General features: G+C 36.4%; 1 protein-coding gene across 3 annotated transcripts in view; it reads right to left on the bottom strand.

The window, feature by feature from the left end:
• The window catches only part of LOC150084400 (cell adhesion molecule Dscam1-like), a 266,709-nt gene that overhangs the window by 145,344 nt on the left and 104,948 nt on the right, over window positions 1-16,417 (bottom strand). For all 3 annotated transcript variants that reach the window (XM_090376031.1, XM_090376032.1, XM_090376033.1), the window contains exon 2: window positions 2,802-3,131. In XM_090376031.1, the coding sequence (XP_090232157.1) occupies window positions 2,802-3,131 (330 nt within the window). The remainder of the gene's footprint in view (window positions 1-2,801; window positions 3,132-16,417) is intronic.

The following is a 16,417-nucleotide window of genomic DNA, read 5'->3' as shown; positions in this document are numbered from 1 at the left end:
TCACACCTATCGAAAACGGATGGCATTTCAGAATCGTTAATTATTTATATAATGGTTAAAGTTTTCCCACATTGCGTCTAGCAACCCTGCCGTTCTTTTCTCACCCGACTTAATACACTTAAAAGAAATACCATCTCGGTAAAGTGGTAATCGGTTACGCGAAGAAACTTTTCATTTTCTTAGCCGATTCCACACAAAGCTCATCCTTCTTCCCTTAACAGGAAGTCATTATAGAACTAGGATCCCCTAAAATCAATATGAATCTAATTACTAGTAAACATATCGCGTTGCTGATGAGGCTTAAGTCCTTTTTTTTTTGTTCTCTCCAGTTTGCTGAAATAGCATCGTTGTGTTGTTGACCGGCTATCCTCCAGTTCGCCATAGCCAAGGGCATAAACGTGTGTGCAGCAGCTATAATACCATTCCCCAAGATCATTTGCAGCCCTTCACGAGAAACGAGCGACAAAAGCGATATTTTCATGATTTATGCATATGCTGATGATTCAGCTGGGAAATACGAGTCGCATTTGATTAAGGAAGACTCCGTGTTATATTTACAATCTTTATTGCTTCTGTTTGGGATAACATACCAGGCAGTAATATAAACAGAGATATTGGATAGCGATAGGAAGAGTAAACACAGAGGATCGTATTCTCCATGGGAGGACAAAGGAAAGCAAGAACGAAATAAATTTTAAAAATACCTTGAGTAAAAAAGAAATGCTTTGAATACAAGCAGCGAACACACCTGATGCGCTGTATTAAAAGACACAGAGGACATAATAACGGATTAATTTAATAGATAGACAGTTTAAAGTCGTCAATTAATTTTTAGTTGTAAATTAAGCGTAGATTAGAGTTGTGGTTGTAAATTAAAACATTTGCTAGTAATTATCTGAAAGCAACTTTTCATAATAAATTATGAAGTACCTAATTGCAACTAGATATCATATTCTTTAAAGTCCCTTCACCCTTTTACCCTTAGCACGATGCATATCGATGGATATCTGTTTCTTGCAGATAGAAAGACGATAAAGGCATGAAGTTCGACATGCAGTATAAGCAGGTGGCAAGAAGTGTATATGGCGTTCTTTCTCTTTAAGATGATAGTGGACCACACTTGGAATATCGTATCTAAAGAAAGATATATAACATCAGAGAGAGAGTGCAGAAAAGAGAAGAGCGCTAAGTATTACCTCGATGAGGAACGGCATTGAGGATGTAGTCTACAGATCTTAGTGCCTAGACACCTTGGGGAGTTTGACTGAAGTGTATAAGGCCCTGAGGAAATTAGTAAAATGATGAGGGAAGAACATTGACTGGTGAATGAGAAAAGGACAGGATAGCAGACACAACTATATAATCTTATGGGGGAACAGTTGACTAGATATTATGAAGTTTACTTTAGGACAGTGTTGGAATAAGTTGCCTACAAGGGTGGCGGAGGCGAAGAGTTTAGAAAAATTCATATTATTCCCATCACTTTTAGACGATGGGAATAATATGAGAGGTTTTCTTTTAGCAGATGCAGAATAAGTTGACTTCCTTGCATCGTTATGCTATTTTAATACTAACACTAATATAAAAGTTGCTTAACTTAATTTTATATATTTAGAGGCTTTGACCCCTGTTCTTCTCACTTTCCAACCCAGTGCTGCACAAAACGGGCAACGTAATGAATGTATTTTGAACTTTGATAAATGATTTCCATTGAATTTTATATTCGGTAAGAATCTTTTATATTCGGTAAGAAATATAAATTTTATATTCTGTAAGAAATTTTCTGTTTATATTTCAGGACGACCATACAAGGTTAGAAGAGTTAATTAGATAGAAATACAAAAACAACACCATATTTAGTAGTCATGCGAGCTTGAACCAAGTTCACTCAAAAAGCGTGCTCCTTTGACGCTCGCGCTTAACCACACCGCTAGGGAGGCATTGAAAAGTGAAAACGTATATTAACCAATTTATTATCCTGTGGACACATGGCTGAAAACTTTCTTGTAGATAGCAATGCGAATCGTGTTGGTCTCCGTGAGATATCTGGCACCTGAAATTCGAATTTGTGTTACAATTGATCATGATAAAAGATTGACTTATTCTAATCTATGTGAAGACCGATGCGATTGAATGTTTCCTCTGCAATTTCTTAATTATTATTGCGTGTTAATTATTGCAGTCAACTGAAAACTGGAAAGTGTTTTCAGTTGAGAACAAAATGTAAATCGCGGCTATCCTTCGTATTCGATATTATAAGAGAAATAGCGACGATGTTACCCCGTTTCTCGTCGGTTAGGGAAGACAGTAAATGATCGATTTATTGAAGTACCAAAGAATTAAATGGATCTCGTTACAGATGTGGTTGTTCCATTAAAGCAAATTTTTCTTATCAACATCATAAAAGTTCCTGCCTTCAATTTTGTGTTTGTGGTGGTAATCCATGAAGCGAAAGAAATTCAGCGCAAAGTTATTGCGCATGTCTGCTCCATCTCTGATTGGTTATCAGACCAATAAGATTCTGAAATATTCTTAGCTCGGGGTGGCCGAAACCACCGCCTCAGCGTTAGTTACTCACGCACCAAAAATATGCAAAACATAATCGTTCGATTATAATTTAATAAATTTATATCCAGAAATTGTTATAGTCTTAAAAAGTAGAATGCTTTTGGTAACATTAAACTAATTTTTAATTTGACTCTATTTTCTTTAATATCGAATAGCGAATCATCAGAGATACGTCGATCAGGGGAATTGAGTCTACGTTTAACAGAACACTTGCAACGAGTTCTCTGCCTTACCTGCAGTCACCTGTATTTCCTTGCTAACGATGGTTCCCTTTAGATTGGTTGCCACGCACATATACGTCGTGTCATGAACTTCTGGCCGATAGTCTTCTGCGGCGAAAGGTGGAAACACCAACGAACCATCCGGTCGCAGATATCGTAATCCAGGTAAGTCTAATACAGACGTATTGTCTTTAGTCCTCCAGGTCAAATCGGGTTTCGGGTTTCCACTAACCTCACACTTCATCTCTGAGCCTGTGTTGTTAGAGAAGCGTAGTTTATGGGGTGGTTCCGAGGTAAAGAAAGGCCCTCTCATGCCGTCATCTGGTTTTCTGGACAAGACACCTGAAAGAAAACTAGAGATGGTTGGTAGACTAATAGTTAGTGGATAAAGTTATAATGTACCTGATATATTGCATGATGTACCAGTTAAGTTTAATTAGAAACCTTCAGCTTGACATTCATTTTTAATTTAGAAGCTCCTAATTCGAATTAAGCAGAGTACAGTATACTGACAGGCTCCAAACAGAAGAAACTCTTCTAGTTATAATTTAGAAATTCTATCTTAGAAAAATGAAAAGGCGTCCAAATAATTCTGTATTTATTTGCTAATTAGAAGAGAAAATAAATTAAAATTTCATTATTCATAATTAACTTCAAGGATTAAAAACTTTTTTTAAATAAAAGTTAATAAATCAAAATAGATAAAGATCTTTTTAAAGGTGACTTCAAAAAGGATTCTTATACAGTAAGTTTTTCTTTATATCAAGAAAACAATAATGTATATGCGCCAAGAGAAATGAAAAGAAATATAAACAACGCCTTAAAATAATATAAATAATAGTATAATATAAAGTAAATTTTTGTAACAGAGAAATGGGATGGTAATACATTTGAAACAATTTTCATGTAGTGATTACACCGGATGTAGATTGAGATAAACGCTGTACATTAGATTGAGTAAGAATGTTAAAACCTGTATTTTAGTTTGAACAAGAATATATGTGACAAATTTAAAAGCGAAGTTGAAATCAGTTGTGCTTCTGAAAAACATCATCTAATAAGTTTGTAAACGTGCACTTTCCTTTCTTTTTTTCCTTCTGTCTGCTATTTTCACTTGTTTTACAATTGTCAGATGTCCGAAACTCATTTCCGGTTTGCAGAGTCTTTTTATTATTATTTTTTCATTCTTCTTTTATTTCCAGAAAGATTCTTACTGCATTCCACGGCTGGCATTAATCAGTTTTCTCTCTTCGTACTTATCTAAAATGAGCATACTAAGTGAATTCGCATTTCCATTTTATGTTTGCAAAAACTGCCTTATTATTATTATTATTTTTTTTGGTTTCTGTTTTCGTTCAAGACAAACTTTGTAGAAGTTTATCTTGCGTACGAAGTAAATAGACAAAATTATAACTTATAGATAAAAATATTCGGAGTTAGATATGGAGAAAGAGAGAAACGTCTGGGCATAAGGGACGCGCACACAGAGGATGGAGAGGGGGGCGAATAAAACGTTTCTTTCGAATAGCCAATCTGTATAAGAATGGTGTATCGAAACAAATCTCCAGGATGGAAAAATCCAAATAACGCAGACGTTGGACTTTCTTTTTTTTTGTCTCCGAAGGAAAATCGAAGCAATCTCTGTCTAATGGAAACCGGAGTCTTGTAGCGGCTCACTCCATGACGCGAGATAACTGCGTGCCTCAGCATTCTGGTTATCGGAGGTCTCAGCGGCGTATCACACCCCACCCCTGAGAGATATATATGCATTTGGAGTATTCCCAAAACATTAAAATGTATTTCTCTTAATATCTTTCTCAGATGTCTGCTGTTTAGAGAATGCGCTACCACCGGAGACCATGGCGCGAGCTGTGGCACATAACAATGTGCACAAACCAGTTGTGAACGCTACGGTCTCACTGCCTTTAAGCCGGCGGAGAGATGATTGATAGATTTCGCATACGGGATCCTGCAGCTGCAGCTATCCTGCGGCTCTATTTGCTAAGCCCTTAAGATAAATTGTGTGAGTACCCAACTGAGCCATGCAGTGGGTTCTAGGATATTTGATTTAAGCCTCTAAACGATAACTTTATTTAAACAGGCCGGAGTGCCGTTTAGAACCTTTTATGGATGGACTTTTAAATGGGAGAGCATTGAGTTTCGATACTTCCGGGATGGGGATTGCTAAGAAAGAAGCAACGATTGTTCCAGCAACTCTGCCAGGCGACAGGAGTAAAATAAATAGAGATGAATTGTCCTGTTGAGGTCTACAGAGATGCCCGAGAGTTAGAAAGAGTGGATCGTGGTAATCCTCCAGAGAATGGGTGTCATTCACTAACACACAGAAAACATTATGCGTGCGTTCTCGTGGGGTAAAAGATCAAATGGATATTAGGCGTTTAGAATCGGCCGTTTGTGGAGCCATCTGGTGCTGAAATTGGGAAAGTAGTTGGTTGTACGTATAAGGAAGAGGAGAAGAAAAAAAGTATTATTAATTATTATTACGCCGAAGAAAATTCGCTTAAGTAAAATCAAGCTGTGGCCGGTTTCATGATCGTTGGGTACTTAATGATTATTCAAATACTGTAAACTGCTAAATCTTACCATCTTTTGTAAGAAAACAAAGGGAAGTTTTGCTCAGCAGGCATCCCGAAGTGAAGGTTTATTGTTTTTTTTTGCTTTTATTAGAGAATGATTTGTAGGTGTGCCAATGAAAACAAAACAAGGAAACGATGAGCCCTATTGATAAAGTATGTCTCGTGAGAAATGATACTGGCCGGTGGTACAGATATTAGAAAGCTAGTTTTAAGTTGATTTGCTTGAAATAAGTGACTGGTTCTCTTTCGCAGAATGTGCTTTAGAATGTTAATGAATTCTGTCTAAATAATTTAGCAATCTTCTTAATTAGGTGGGACATAGCAGTTGTTTTGCACGAATGCTTCAATCACGCTCTGAAATGTTTCAGAGTTTGCATATCTCCAGATTTATTTTTGAACTTTTTTAGACGCATTCCAAATGAGGGTATTTAAATTCATGATGATTTTTAATTAATCGTCGGTGTTATTAACCTTGAGAAAAGTATTATTGTCAATAAGTAGTCCGAATTCTCTGAGTCTTAATGTGCTCAAATGTATTCTAAATATTGTTTGTGCTGATCCGAGGAAAAAAGATTTTTTTCCGTCCTTAATTGGTGGCTCATTTAAAATTCGTACCTCATGAAGAAGATGATTAAATTTTTCGTAAAAAAATAAATATAATTCAGTTAGGAAGTAGCGTGTTTTAATTACAGAGTAGAATTGCAAGAGGATTAGGCAATTTATTGTTATGTGGACTTATTGCCTTCTCTGATACTAAAACATCATGTACTACCCTTACAGTTCGCTAATGTCAATTGACAACTAATTATTCTAGTCACAGGGAAAGGAGATTTATTTTTAAAGCCTCCTTCATTTGTTAATTAGCACGATCGTGTCACGGTTTTAAGGCATGAAGTATACTATGGCGATTATAGCAAATTAACTCCATCTTACCAAATAGACTAATGATTTCGACACGCTCGAAAAACAAGCTGAAATGTGAGCAGGCAAATGCTAATGAAATGTTTCCTTATTATTTCCGAAGTGTATTTATATGATTTAATTTAATGAAACTTGTTTTGGAATCGTTCAGTTTTTTTGTGTGGATAAAAGCTGGAGGGGAATGGCTTTGTAAGTTAAAATTTAACTGCCATGATTGGAAGAATTCTTGTATTTTTAACGTATGTACAAATCAGAAGATACGACAACTTAATAAACTTCTTCGCATAAGGTAGAGATCTACTGGACCCTTCAGTTCTTCTAGAAATACTAGACGAATTGAAGCTGTAAGTTATTCTTCATTTCGTCCAGTATTTGATGATTTAACTGTCATTGCTCGAAGACTCAAATGAAGTACGTTAGGATGTAATTGTAGCTGATTTTGTGATTATCCCTTTTGTGCAAGTCCTATATATTTTATAAATGAAAGGAACTGTAACTGACGTTTCAAATACAGTATACCTTTTATTAAAACTTTACGATATTAAAGATAAATACGTGCCGGAACTTGGAAAGGTTTTTTGATGTAACTCGATTAGAAACCAGGTCTCTACTAACGTTTAAACATACATTACATGTGCTTAAAAATCTAATACGTGTTCCAGGAAACCTATCAGATTTTTAAATTAGAAATTACAATAGTTGCATCTGAATACAGCATGGAATGTCATTGGTCATCTCTATTAAAAGAATGAGTATTTTGTGAAAAATACTTCAACTGCTTTTAGGAAGGATATAGAGTTGTTAGAATGAGTACAGAGTAGGGAAACAAGATTGGTGAAAGGAACGAAGGGACCATCTTAACAAGAAAGGCTTAAGTTCTGCAAATTGCAATGTCTGGAGACTAGGCACATGCGAGCTGATCTGATTGAGGTGTATAAAGCCTTGAATGGGTTGAGCAGACTTAATGCTGATGGAATTCTTTCTCTTGCTCAGATTACGAACCTGAAACCTGAGGGGGACATATATTCAAATTGAGAAAAGGCAGTTATAGAATAGATGTGCTGAAATTTGCCTTTAGCCAACGGGTAGTTGATTGCTGGAACAAAATTCCATCTGTTGTTGTGGAAGTTGATAGCTTAAATAAATTCAAGGAAGAACTGGACAAACTTTTGGAGCGAATGGATGTGCGAAATGGGATTTTGTTTTGGCTGATGCTGTATAAGCTAGCTTTCTTGCATTATATGTCTCTACTAATTCTAAAGCTAAATACGACGGTTTTAAATCTCATAGCAGAAACAAAACAAAGTTTGCCTTCACCACGAGTTGCCTTCGTATCGAACTCCTTTTAAAAAAAGGGCATCATCGAAAGGTTAATGTATCGTTTATTTAGGTATGAAAGTATTATTCAGACAGTTTTAGGACTGGGCCTTTTTCAGATTACATGTCATCTAGCAGTCTCGTCTTCAAAACAAAACAGTTCAATGCCACGGCAACTCTTGGTGAAGAATAAAAAGGAAAGTTTGCTCTACTGTAAGCATTAGGGCTCGTGCTATCGGACAGTTGAATCCTACTGATCAAATAACTTTAGAGAGTACGAGAAAGGCTTATTTTTCATAATTTTGAAAAGGCTAAAATAGTATTTGCTATTTTATAATTTCTAAGTGAGCATTTTCTTCGCTGTGTCACCGCTGTTTAAAATATTCATTAATTCCAACAAAAAAACGCACAAGAAGGGGGTCTTTCTCTTTTCTTATATACAAAGTGATAATAATAAAAGGAATGAACTTTTGCGCGTTAAATGAAGCTAAAAATTTCTACAGAAGTCTTATTTTATTTTTATGGATACTCTCAACCTGATTTAATTCAATTCTCTCTCTCTCTTTCACAATGTAACCCTCAATATGTAAATTGCTACCCTTCTCCTAATCCTCCCAGGAACGTTTCTTCTTTCAAAGACAGTTCGTGCATAAGTTTTCTTGTCTACTTCTATCACCACATGACATTTAGCAATTATAATTACTGAAAATTGCTTACAGTACTAATATCCTTGGAGGCGAAAAATCATTAAAAAGAGAAAAATCAAAACGTGCCTTTGCCAACGTTAATCTCTGCCAGATTACGCCAGGGAGACAAGTGAGCACGCGCCATCAGAAGATTATAAACTGTGAAACCGATCGGGTTTGGTTGGGGCAGATGGCTTCGACAGGAGAGAGAGAGAGAGAGAGAGAGAGGCAGCGCGATCAAGTTGGAGAAGAAACGGAGTGCAGGTGTTGGTGTTTCTGTTCTTTTCCCCCCTCCCGTCATTTCTCACCCACCTCAGAGTTACCCTCCCCCATCCCGGGCACCCCAAGATACCTGAGACACTCGGCAGCGCGGAGAATGTGACAGCCGTTAATGGAATGACACCGAACATGAAAATATCTCCCGTGTCCGGTGAACAACTCAGCTGGGGCGTAATGGAAAAACGATGTTATGAGGAGTTCGGTTTGCGCGAATATAACAGGAAGGTTTAGACTCTAATTATCTCGTGTTGATGTCAGGAAGAGGCAGAACCCGAAGAAAGTATCATGGGAGTAATTTGGAATGTCGTCAAAATTTAGCTTCCCCTTTATGGTGATAAATTTAATTAAAACTCCCGTCATTATGTAACTCTTCGGGGTTGAAGAAAGAAATGTATATATGTATATGCAAAGAGTGTCTCTTTATTGCTGCGTTTTCTGTTAATTGTACCAGCAGCGTTTCCGAGCTGCCTGTAAATGGTGCCCTGCAGAGAGTGTATCACAGGGAAAACTTGTCTGTAACAACCCTTCATATGATCGTTTTGAAAGGTTAATTAAAACACCAACAACGAATAAAGTTACCACTTTCTGAAAATATAGTTAGTTGTCTGACAAATATGGTGGCAAATTCATCGAGGATACTTAAAAACCAACGGAAGGCTCCACTTAAGAAAATTGCGACACGAACTCGAAGTATTAACTTATGCATGTTTGGTAATGATGATGATGGTCGTGCTGCTGTATATAAAATATGCTTTTTATCTTATATTAGATTTTACGTAATTATAAACTTTATTATTAGTGCGAATACAAAATATCAAATCCATATTATTTTCATATATCGGTGTTGAGTTTTCTGTCGAATAATCCAGTCCTAATTCTGAAGGTTGCGGTAAATCTTTGACTGATATTAAACTTTCATATACATCCGAAAGAATGAAATTATTGAACATCCACATTCAGCATCAGTGTTCTCGTTTTCAATAACGATATTGATCTGAAGATAGTAGTTGCTAGGCACTGCTACAATCGATATTTGGTCACTAGCACCAATTCTATCGCTATGTGACTTGGAACTATAGCAGCAACGCACCATGCATTTTAAATGACACGAAATCTTTTACAATAACTTAAAACCGATGAGGGATGGCTTCGTGGAGATTGAGTTTACACTTATTCGAAACTACATATTCAGTTCATTCTAGTGATGCTATCGAAATTGATCTCTTCGGTGAATTTTAGAAAACCTAAGTTCAGAGATTAACACCATTTTCTTGAAAAAATGGTCGTTTTTTTATGCATGAAAATTTTGTTAATGTGAAAAATACCCTAAATGGTTGGCATGGCGATTTTACATCGTGTGGATTTGAATCCTGTATAGATGCAAATCCTGTATAGATGCAAAGACTTTAGTCGGTCTGGCGCTACGTGGATTTTAATCCTTCAAAAAATCATGCAAAGAAAACACGAATACAAGACGAATTTCAGATGTCAAATGCAAATCATTGTGGGTATATCGGAATATATTTTAAACAGTTATTGTTACAACGTATTCCAAAATATTAGTCAGCATTGATGAAATTTTTCTGACAGTTGGTTGAACTACTGAGAATGCGCATACGTTGGTCCACTATTACGACGTTGGTCAAATTTAACTAAATCTGGATTTAATGAGTTTTTCTGAATTCCCTGAAAAAGAAAAGAAAGCGATTAATTCGATTACACCTCGCTACTTTATTCACTCTACCAATTAGCCGAAAACAACTTGGGAATCCAAACTACATCCAGTCTTTAAGGCTAATGCCAAAAGCTCCGTACTTGGTAAACAGCATTTTTCCTTTTACTCCACAAACACACCAATCTCTACAGTTTAACGCAATTCTCAAAGTTTGCGGGAAATATCTGGATTTTTATTCGGGTTAATTACATTTGCTTGAGGCAGGCTGTAGGGATCCCACGTGAAGGAACTTGGTTATGAAGCCCCGAATAAAACAAAGCAAACAAGAATAAAACTTGAATCTTAGAGAAGGCAAACCGATTATGCTTTTGAAGCTGTGTTGATGTTGAGAAACACGCAACTCGATCTTCTTGGTGGTGGGTAATTATAATAAGAAAACGCATGTTAAATATAGGAATTACATTGTTCTGGGGGGTTTGAGGTACAGAAGTAGTTATTCACCACATGGCATGGAAAAGAACAAATCTTATCTCGTTAGGAAAATCAATAATGTCCGCCCTCTGCTGGAATGTTTTTCTGTTGGAATTCTCCACATTCGAAGGAAGCAAATCATCATGTTTATCGATTGGGCTATAATCTAATACACCTTTGATTTTATGTGGAGTCCGTTTTTTTCCCCCTTTCTTAAATGGGAAATTATTTAAGTATTCAAGGTTCCTTTAGCTTGGTTTGTTGAGTGCCATTAGAAAAAAAAAAAACTTTTTGTCGCTGTGTATGGTTCAGTTCTACAAAAGTTGATGCATGTATTTCTATTGCACTCCATTATTTGCATTTGGCTCCAAAATATATTATAGTTAGTAGTGTGCTATAAAAGTAATGATGTTGATAATATCACAAGTAAATGTACCAAAATAATGTTCTACGCAGAATTTTAAAATAGTTATGAAACCAAGTTAATTTTCAACACTGCGGCTGAGTTTATCATGGAATTTTTATCATGGTTTATCATGTAGTACATCGATTGTAGAACGCATTCATCGACTGCTCATGGCCTTAGTTTCCTTGGTGTGAAATTAAACAACAACAAAATAATATGGACCTCAGCATTATAAGAAATACTTCGTGTGGTGTACAGTGGATGTATGTTTAAAGGAAAAGGAATACCCGGAGAAGAACATTACGATATCAGTGGAAATAATTAGCAAGGCATCAAAGTTTGTAAGTCTATTTTGTGTTCTGGGATATTTTCTCTTCTACCCACAGGTATAAATTATTGTTTTTCTACGAATGAGGCAGCTCGCAACTTTTTTTAATTAAAAGCTGGAAAATAGTAGGATGCTGCTTTTTTTCACAAAATTAAAGTCTGTAATCACAGAAATAGAAAAGAACTAAATTAAGAAAGCTGTTAAGAAAATCAAGAAGTTATAGTAGTGGTCTCTTTTGCGTGGAAAATCGAAACCAATCTCAGAGAAAGTTTAATAACAACACGTGTACGCACAGTGGTTATTACTAACGTATGAATCAGCAACTAATCGACCAGAACGGATCTGCATATACGTATATCGTCCAGAATGACCAGTCCCATTCTGATTACAGCGATCCATACCACCAACTACAGATATAAGCTACCGACTATCATTTTCATAACTCAAATTAATGCCCAGGATGTGCAGAGTCAGTATCTCATCGAAGTTGTAGTTCATAACCATAAGTCATCCTACATTTCGCCATTCCTGTTTCGTATTTAAGTGGACCCAAACAGGAAGCTCCATTAATTGGCAATATGTGTGATATATCGGTACACGCTTTGTAGATAGCAGAACAAATGAGTGGGTTCATTTGGAGTCTGACCTATGAGAATTGCGCTTGTGAAGGATTAAAGGATTTTTAAGAGCCAACGCAGTACTTAGTCGCGACAATTCCTAATGTATTTAAAATCTTTAGGGAATGTTGAGCCAATAGAAGTTTTGAAACAAAAGGAACCAATTTTCACTCCATTTAAACGAAAAGAGTACAGTAAACTTTAAAATTGGGCTTATTTTACAAATAAATCATAACATTTTACAATATTGAAACATTAAGAAAGGTATTGGGCATTTATCTGTTTTTTGGCCAGCAGAACTTAAACTTAGTTAATGCGATGGCCTTAATTCTCACAGCAGAACAAAGTTTCCTTGGAACGAGTTGCCCTGGTATTGCACTACGTTCAAACAAACGACTTCGCCAAAAGGTTAATCGGCTATTTGTAGATGTTCCACACATCTGGAAGTCCAGTGTAGATATGAGCCCATTTGAATTCTGTTCTTTAACAAAACTGTGATAATAAAGGTAAGTAACTGAACTTTTCTCATATAAAAGTCGCACTTTACTTTGTTCTGTTATTTCTACTCTCTGTAAAATCCATGTACCTTTGTAAGTTAGTTTAGCCCCGAGAGAAAGGAAGGACTTCTTTAATTTTAAGTGATGGAAGGCCAGCATTCTGATGTTAGTTCTAATGCAGGCGTGTGTAACGAAGAATTAAAGGGATTACCTCTTCCGGGAAAGCAACTTTTAAGGTAAATTCACGGCTTAAGCTGTTGCATGCTACTTGAATAAGTGTGATGTTGAAGATGTAGTTTTTTTTTTTACTCTGCTGTTCACTTTATACTGTCTATTGTTAACATTCCTGAGGAAAGATAGAATCCAGTTTACTCTGATGAGAGTCAGTAAAAAAAAAAAAAAAAAAAAAATGTTTTGTATGCGTTAAAGATTTTCCACTTGCATATATTACCGGACAACTATGCGGAAAAGATTTACCACAACGGTAATTATTCTAACAACAGATCAAGGTGTCAACTCCCACTAAATACCAGAATGTAGGATAGCGTTGTTTGCATCGAACCCCCCCCCCCTTTAAGAATATTATCAAAAAACAAGAAATTTCTTCTGGACTCTAGTAATCAGTTATTAACCGACATTAGCAGTTTTAGAGTTTTTTTTTGGGGGGGGGGGAGGTTATGAGAGTGAGAGGGGACCTTTCTGAAATATAGTGGGCCACCTCTAATTTACCGTATGCTCTCTTGATGTCTATCAGCGTTCATTTATACGTACGTGTGCATAACGGATACTCGAGGGAGACTTGATGACTTCGGTGAGGGAGAGGGATCATTAAGGAAATCGATTTCAGGATGGCGTAGTCGATCAAACCTACCACGTCACTTATATTACCACGCCATTCAATATTGTGGACATCTCGGGTCTGTTTTATAGTTCACTGGGCATTGTGTAGGTCACTGCGATCATGACGTTTGATGACCGAAACTTTTAATGAGAGTTTGAGAAAAGCAGTTGACTGAGACTTTGAAGACCTTATGGGGGCCAGATGTTAATGCCCAGTTTTGGGTGTGCCATTAAGCCGCTGCCGAAATTAATGGAGGGAAGCGAAGTCTTTCGTTGAAATAAATACGAAGAGAAGTTTACAGGGTTCTCAAAAAAAAAACCTTTCTTTAAGAAACTCTCAATTTAGATCATTCAATTAGGGAAATACGTTCACCGGTATTTTAGCATTTGAAGGAGTTTAGCTTCGGGGGAAATTAATTAGCAAGACATGGGAGTTTTAATTGGATGAAATTCCGGTTGCGATTTTGGAGCGTAATGACCAATGTGAATAAATCCTTATTAGATTTTTACACAATCAGCCGTAATTTTTACACTGAGATTTTTCAGCTTCGTCAACTGTTTTTGGTGAATTTCATCAACTTTTGGTAGATCGATAGGGACCAATGCTCTGATGGTAAAATCAAACTCCAAACTTCCACTGTAAAAAGCGGTTTCCCTGTATAAGTAGCGCTGTTAAACGTCCGTGTCAAATTGATTTTTACGCGGAGAACCTGGAATTTCTTTTATTAGGAGCCAATGTGAGACGTAAATTCTGTGATCGGCATCTTTTATTGCAGGAACTGCCTATAACCGGTTACATGTTATAACTTTAAATTCGATAGATGTCACTGGTAGGAAGGTAGCGAAAAAAAAAGGGGCGGTTCGTTGCCCTGCGTTATAAAGTGGGCACGAAAGTGGGAACTTAGTTTAGTGTTGCCCCATATGGCGTGAGTGTGATCAATATTCTACAGTTTCTTTCTAGGTTATAAGGACTTTTAGTTGGTTCCGCTGTATGGACTTAATTTTGTCGCGTCTTAATACCAAATATGTTTGCATATTGCAGTTACAACCGATAATAAACGAGAGTATTTAAGTACAGAAAAGGTTAAGGTCTTTTGGTCCATTATTTTTAATGTTTTGAAATCATCGAAAAAAATTTTTAACTGCCTATTTATCGTATATAGGCTCTGCCTATTTAGCGTATATAGGCTCAATTGTTACAGTCATAGAATGTACAGAAGTAATTTCTCGAAATCAAATTGCCGATGAACAAAGATTTAATCAGCACTTTTATGGACTTTTTTTTACACGTGATCAGTTAGTCAATCTCGGTGCATGGTGTTATTTTCTGCAGGGTAATAGAGATAATACTGACGCCTAGTGGCTGTAGTTGCTTTACACTTAATACACATACACGAATATTATAATATTTCAGCACAGAATAACAGCTTTGTTAACGTAGTCGTTGCTTCTAATAATTTGTTCACTCTCGGTTTATTCTGTGTTCCAATATGTACGGCACGCCAAGGTTAGTTACAGAAGTTAAAAGTTTTAAAGCATCCTTTAACTTTTTTTACACCCTAGAGAATTATAATAGGCACATACTGTATGTACAGCGCGTTCCCGCCCACCAATCTCCACACTCGAAGAAAATCTGCAGTTTTCTCAGAGTTTTGTAGTTTCTCGTGAAAAAAAAAAAAAAAGAAGAGGAGGAGGCGAAATTGGATAAAGAAACGGTGGAGACTCACGCAGCAGCAGCTCCAACGACTAAAAAGATGGGATCAGCGTAATGTATCAGTACTTAATGTTGGTTACTCAATATTCGACTCTCGTGAAATGAGGGCGGAGTAAATGGTAGAGAAGAAAATTTACGTCTTTTTGTCTTAGAAGAAATGGTGAGATTATAATTGGTTCTTGATTAGTGTTGTTTATATCCTACTGAACGTATATTAGTAGATCAAAATAAGGAATATTTTAAATTTAAATCTAAACGATTAGATTTAAATCCCCACGGTTAATTCATTTCCGGTTATAAAAACGTATACGACAGTGCATCCCCATCTTCATTGAATATGTAGAGGCTGGCATTGTGTTGAAAATTGTATCCATCCGTGCGTACTTGTATATCTACGTTTCGTTAAGCCCGTCTAAGAAAACTCCAAGAAGGACATTTAAGAATAGTTGCTTCCAAGATTTCCCATGGAAATGGCTTTTCAGTGAATAAATACGTTTCTGTTATGGAAATACCACAAAACCACACGGATAGCAAACTGACTGGAAAAGTGGTTGTTCGGATGATGAGTTGGAATTCTTTCTTGTTGTGCCGCCAAAGGGTTTTTCTTTCATTCGTAACGACGCAATGTACCACCCGCTCTGCGTTCTCTTTGGATCGTTTTCACCCAGTTAAACACATGCCATGTAACGGAAAATTAGGCTACGCATCACGTGACTGATGGTGCAGAATTATTCCCGCGAAAACGCGTATTAATACGAGGATAATGGAATAGATTTACTTTTATTTACAGTCAAATTTTGTTCAGAGTACTAAATCCATTATGTGCGCCAAATCGTGATCTTCAAATAACTGGTAGGTTCATCTTATTCGAGTCTACATCACGCTTAAAAAGCTGTCTTCGTTTTCACTTTCTCCATGGGTTAAAAGGGTTGCTCTGAGAGAGAGAGATTACCGTCTGGTCAGTAGCTGACAATCAATGAAGGGAAAATCCTAAAGTTCACGGTCTTATTTGTGCAAATCTTTATATGAAAATAAATTACTGTTCACGTTAATTTATTTGGTCATAGACTTATATAACATCCCAAAGAAACCGCCGATAAAATGAAAAACAATTATTGTGTGTCAAAAAAATCCGCCGCAGTCAATTGTACTTATTTTTAAGTTTAGGCTATTTGTTGTTTGATCTTTTGATGTGAAAACATCTATAGAGGCACCTAACAATGGAATGTAACGGAAATGCAAGACAAAAAAAAAAAAATATAGTTGACAAATATTTGTAT

Source organism: Mastigoproctus giganteus, chromosome 6 (assembly GCF_048544385.1).
Source record: "Mastigoproctus giganteus isolate SK-2022 chromosome 6, ASM4854438v1, whole genome shotgun sequence".
In the NCBI taxonomy this organism is placed as follows: Eukaryota; Metazoa; Arthropoda; class Arachnida; order Uropygi; family Thelyphonidae; genus Mastigoproctus; species Mastigoproctus giganteus.
Note: the sequence above shows the minus strand (reverse complement) of the source record. Positions and strands in the feature narration are given on the sequence as shown.